The 6,000-nt window shown below is 38.1% G+C and overlaps 2 protein-coding genes across 2 annotated transcripts in view; both read right to left on the bottom strand.

The window, feature by feature from the left end:
- LOC129805692 (MLX-interacting protein) overlaps nucleotides 1-1,808 on the bottom strand; it is a 39,477-nt gene extending 37,669 nt beyond the window's left edge. Inside the window, exon 1 of the mRNA XM_055853775.1 lies at nucleotides 1,175-1,808. Within this exon, the coding sequence (XP_055709750.1) occupies nucleotides 1,175-1,467 (293 nt within the window). The 5' untranslated portion in view covers nucleotides 1,468-1,808. The remainder of the gene's footprint in view (nucleotides 1-1,174) is intronic.
- A 163-nt stretch (nucleotides 1,809-1,971) lies between these two features.
- LOC129805728 (RIP-like protein) lies at nucleotides 1,972-2,923 on the bottom strand. Its single transcript, XM_055853841.1, has 4 exons — nucleotides 2,744-2,923; nucleotides 2,614-2,688; nucleotides 2,318-2,562; nucleotides 1,972-2,262 (listed from the first exon to the last, which is right to left on the bottom strand). The coding sequence occupies exons 1-4, from the start codon at nucleotides 2,834-2,836 to the stop codon at nucleotides 2,082-2,084; spliced, it is 594 nt and encodes a 197-aa protein (XP_055709816.1). The 5' UTR covers nucleotides 2,837-2,923; the 3' UTR covers nucleotides 1,972-2,081.
- Nucleotides 2,924-6,000: the final 3,077 nt, after the last annotated feature.

A 6,000-nucleotide genomic window follows, 5' to 3' on the forward strand; every position in this document is an offset into this window, starting at 1 on the left:
GTTGCAATATTTAATAACAACTGTTAAGATTCTGTTAAAATATTTGTCAAAGAATCCCATGGTACAAAAAAATGGTAAAAAATAATTATTTATTCAGTTTAAAAATGCATTTGAAATTAAATTTTTTCTTAAGTGTCTCGCTTTCCACCATTCACCCTACTACATAGCAAATAGCTAGAGACTTGCAAAAAACATTCTAGATTCCTTCAACCTCCTACTTTACAATTATGTACAGACATAAGGAAAAATAACTTTAGGTAGTTAGAAAAAAATATTTATTTTATGGGACACCGGTGTTCCAATCGTCCTTAAAGGGTTAAAGAAGTATAAGAACTTTTTTAATTAAAATAAACCAATTTATTTTCCTTTATATAAACGGATGGACTATGATTAATAATAATTTGCAGATTATTAGTTTTTTATCTAAACTTATTTTTATCTATTGTCTCATTCTCTGTGTTAATTGTTTGGACGCAGAGCATTTTGTCTGTCTATTTCGTCTATTTACTACAAACATTTTTACCCTCCCTCGCTACTAAACGAATGAATAAATTGAGAAAGAGCCAAAACGTCTCAATGGGCAGAAGAAAAGAAACATTTAGTAGGAAATTCCCTAGGCATTTTGGGTTTTATTTGAAAGTTGCTTCTCTCGCTGAAATGCGTTAATGAGAATAAAAGTTGCATTGTTGCATTCCAGAAACATTGGAGGATGCATTTCTCTGGGCAGGGTCCGTCACAGCTCGAGAAGAATTTTGTGGCTGTGCAGAAAAAGGTCCAAATGGAGGAGAATTGGAGAATGTTGTGATATTTCATTTTATTATTTTTGTGTGAGCCACACTCCATTGATAACCTCGCAATCTATCAAATAAAAAACCAACTCTCTCTCTATGCGATATTGGCAATATTATATACTCCCCGGGAGGGGCACATTAATCAATATCGGTGGCCAATCGATGGGTCTCAAAGTCTTGTGGACTTTCAAGGGGCCACCAGATTCCAGGAAGTTCACATGCTTGGCAATGTGAGAGGCAATAATTGGCGCCTCTAATAGCAATTGAACTGAGATGTGAGCTAGTGTATTATGTAATAGACTTCTTGAGCATTTTCTCGGGTCAGTATGCTGGGGGGAGGAGGAGGAAGCTAAATGTGGGGGAATGGGCTAGCTAGAGATTACCTGTAGGCAAGCTTCATGCAGTTGAAGAGTTTCGTGAGGGATGTCTCGATGGATAGTTCCTGATTCCTGGATGCCAAACGTATTGTGCGTGGAACATATCGCTGGATATCTGTGCATGTATTGACGGTGATTGTCTCATTGGGCTTATCCGGATCGGGCATTTCCTCATCATCCCAATCTTCCTGGGCCTCCGCCTCAAATTGCGACACCATAAACTGCCCCGAATGGATCGTTTCGCGATCCTTCTTCGACTCGCCACTACCAAATTTAAACGACATACTCATGCTGAGCATATTACACCACTTCCGACCACAGTATCTTCCTTATCAGCTGCTTATATCGCGAAATATCTCGAGCAATACCTCATCCTCAAATCTTCTCCATCTCAGCTGTCAGTCACACAGTTCACTTTGCTTTTTCATTCACAGACCGCACTTTTCACCACTGATTTCTCCACTAAATCCATGACAATTCACTGTTAAAACACAATTTTCATCTCCTTTCAATGTTATTCTCGCGATTTCTCAATTTATCAATGAGTTTTTCGAGCAGAATTCCTTGTGATAGCGAAAAATACGAAGCAGCGCATTTTTAGCTTGCTGACGATTTGCCTTTATTTGACATTTTTTGTGGAGAGCAGAGCCATCTATGGAACCCCCTATAAAAAATGACTTTTGGTTGATGTTGATTTCCTAAGACATGTCTGTTGATTGTCCTCCCAGGTAGTAAAATTTATGAACAAAATCTATTTATAAAATAATATTGAGAAAATAAAGCAGAGAATAAAGAAAAAAAACTTAAAACAAGTAATTTATTAAATAAATTTCATCCCCGAGGTATTTTTTCCATGATTTTCAGCATTTTCAGGAACATTTCACAAAAATAGAAATTTACATACATAAAAAAATTACAGAACGATTGTCGTCATATATTCACAGTCATTGCAGATCCCTGAGAGGGAAAAGAATCCAGGATCGGGTTTGGGTTCTGTGAAGAACTGAAGGATCCTCTCACAGAATGTTTCATGATAGGTCACCTTGATCTGAAGGATCTCATGAAATCTTTCCAGGCCACTTTCAAAGAGGAACCTAAAAGCAAAAAGTCATTTTCTCGTGCAAGGAGGATCGATTATAAGTTACTCACCGAACGCCACAGGTGCAGGAAATCACGCTTGCCTCCTGCTTCAGGAGGTTCTTTTGGCAAATTGGACAAAATACTTGCAAGGAATTGCTTTGGTACTCGGAAATTAGGGCTTCATCTGCCCTTACTGTCTCTTCAAACAGCCACTGGTCAGCTTCATTCATCAATTCCCGGATTGTAGTCTCATGCACTTCAATATCCTTGTCCAGCTCCGTTATTTCATCCCGGAAGATCGATGTCATCAACACCTGAAACCATCATTAGCACTTCTTTTCTCTCTTCTTGTGGGATTTCCTTACCTCGTCATTCTCTGTGAGGTTTCTGTTGGCATTGAAGGCATGTGCACGTGCCTGTTTCATCCTGATTCGGCATTTCTGGAAGCGTGAATTTCAAGAATAATGCGAAATAGTAATCCTTGTCGTCGCTTACCTGTCGCAACATATCACGTAAAACATCAGGGGAGTCTGAGAGTTTTGTTCGCCTTACTATTCTCTGAGTGGGGCTCGTCATCAGTGCGTTCATTATTACTGGAAATTTTGCGATAAAACTTTAAAAATTTAGTGTTTTTCTTAAGGAATTTCAGCTGTAAACAGAAGCTAACTTTTGGCGGCCCTATAAGAAAAATCCGGCGCGATCCAATGGAAATTCCATTGGTAACAGAATGGAATGTTCCATGCGTCCACTTGGTGAAATCCACCCTTTATCCCCCTGGATTCCCCTGTAGAAGTACATTGTAATTTTGCATTGGCGCGTCACGCAATTTCCATGGGTATCTACCAGCCTCGGTGGCGGTATTACCCACTGGATATTCAAATATCTCAACTAATTTGGAAAATATTCAAGAAAAACTTGTGACTCAAAGTTGATTTGACGGTATTTTCTTTTCTAAATGGCGTCTTACCTTGTCAACACAAAGAATGAGACGGAGAAGATGATTTTTTTGTGTTTCGCGCACTAAATTTCTTTATTTCGCATTGAAAACCGTGTCACTTTATTTAACTAGTTCTATTGTTCATCCCGCACACTTTTGTCACTGGTTTTTCAAAGTTTTAATTGTATTTTTTTCACAAATAACTGCACAAGAACCAATTCACCACGACTTCCAGAAAAATCCGTGAGCAATGCGCGTGCGCTGAAATGGCGTTATTTACTCATCGAACGCATCATCGACTCGTCGATTACATTTGAAATACAGAGACCGTTGTGATAAATTCTTTCGATTAATATTAAAATAGCATATCGCAGAGTGAAATCTTTTTTTTTTTTAATAAAATAGAACACTGGAACTTTCCATGGTGCTCCACACAAATTCTTCTGGAATTTTCCACCTGGAAGTAGGAATTCACCACTTTGAAGTTTCTATGGGAAAACCTTCGGAGTGCCCATGGTGATTTCCATCCATCACCAGGGAAAATTTCACTGTTGTTTCACTCATATAACCGTGGTGAGAAACCACAGGATTATCAGTGGATATTACCATGTGTATGAGTGTATATAACCGTGGGAGAACCAAGGGTCTTCCACTGGATGTTTACACTGGAATATTCCACTGGTACTCCACATGAATTCCTTTGGGATTTTCCATCTGAAAGATGGAATTTTCCACCTGGAACTTTCTACGGGAAAACCCTTGGACTACCCATGGTGATATCCACTCATCACCCTGGAAATTTCCACTGTCATTCCACTCATATAACCATGGTGGAAAACCAGAGGATTACCAGTGGAAATTTCCGGGGGTATCACTGAAAAATCCCTTGGGAAACCCCATGGACTACCACTGGATATTGCTGCTGGAAATTTCCACTGGTATTCCGCACGGATTCCATGGGAGTCTACCCGTGGTATATCTCAAAGGGAAAACCACTGGATTAACCCTGGTGTTTTCCACCCATATAAAGGGAAATTTCCGTCCTTATTCCATGCGGAACACCAGGGGTAAGAATCCAGGTGGAAAGCTAAGGGATCTCCAGTGGTTATTTCCATGGGCACTCATGGAAATATCCGGTCTGTCATCCGTGGCTGGATCCATTTCTTATAGGGGGACTTTATGTTTATGTTTTTCTGGCAGAAAACAGCTGATTGTTGAACATCAGAGCCATCTGGTGAGTACATCTTAGCAAAGACACATTCTGGAATATTATCAAATAATTTTATCTTAACTCTTTAACGCTGATGAAGGGCTTCTTTTATGATGATAAAGGGCTCATTTTATGCTAACGAATACGGGGAATACGGAATAAATAAATTTTAAGACGTTAAACAAATACTCTAAAGTTGATTTGTCAGAACAAGTTATAAAGTAGAGTTGCACAGATTTCCTCTCTCTACAGGGAGTTCCGCTTTCAATGAAATTCTCCGGACCGAAAAAAAGCCCGCGAATTCACTGCAGTGATCAGGCTGTTGAGTGGAATATCACGGCTCGTGCGGTGGGCCGCTATTTCACGCCACTTAAGCTGTCTACACACTAGGCAAATTATGGCAAAAATAACATTTCAAAGTGACATTAAAATAAAACTTTCAATATTGAAGAGAATATTGAAATTGATATTTCAATATTGACCTACACATTGAACAAATTGACTTCAATATTAAAATTTATTAAAATACCATTCTAGTCAGAGATTCAGTTCCTTTCAAACATCGAAAAACTCTTGGAATTAGCATGTTTATGAACAGGAAGACATCTCAGAATGTCATCATAGACAGGACTAGAGATTCTGCTGTAGGGTGACGGCATTACTTATGGCCACCTTAAGGATATATTTGCTCACAGCTACTTTTCTTTTTGTCCAATTACAACAACATTTTAACTGTAATTTCTTTAATGCGGTTTCTTTCGATATATCCAAGTGAATTTAGTAGAAAATTCCCTTAATCCCTAGAAAAAGTAAGATTTTTTCAACAATGTAAAATTCACAACTTGTGGCCTTTTTCACGAACTTATGGCCACTTTGTGGAATGACTTATGGCCGTAATTTTTAATGATACAAAACGAGCTTAGTAATAAAATAATGAAATAAGTAATAAATTGGAAACAATAAATAAAATAAATAATACATTTTATTAAGAAAGAAAAAAATGATTTCAGGTGGTTTCATACGTTTTATTGATTTTCTTTCACAGTTTTAGAAAACTGTAAAACCATTGTTTTGATGGTTTTGCGTTCTTGAAGCCATTTTTTGATATTGTACCACTGAGATTGATTTGTGGTCCACAGCCCATCCTTCGTGATGACAAATCCACACTTAGCTGCGTGGAAGATCCACGTCACAATGTCCTCCTCCGTCTCCTTCCCAAAAAAAAAACTGTAAAAACCTCCGTGACCTCCGTAATTCTTCTGGAGATTTTCCGGAGACTGTTGCGGAGAGTTGTGCGAGGAATGTTATAGCTCTGGGATGCTTTGCTCGTGGTCATTCCATTTCTAATGGCCTTCGATGCCTCTCGCAGCCCCTCTGTAGAATATTTAAGCTGGTTTTTCGGCTTCTTTGGTTTCTTAGCTGATGCCATATTTCTAAGAGAGCGAAAATAAGAAAAGTAAGGTTATCTACAGCTAAATACAATTTCACGAAATAAATCTACATTTTTAAATAGTTTTGATCTATGATCATACACAATTCTCATTTATAAACAATTTCATATTTGTATTTTAACACTTACCATCAAAATTTGAGAGATTTTTGCCA

Source organism: Phlebotomus papatasi, chromosome 3 (genome assembly GCF_024763615.1).
Source record: "Phlebotomus papatasi isolate M1 chromosome 3, Ppap_2.1, whole genome shotgun sequence".
NCBI classification, from domain to species: Eukaryota; Metazoa; Arthropoda; class Insecta; order Diptera; family Psychodidae; genus Phlebotomus; species Phlebotomus papatasi.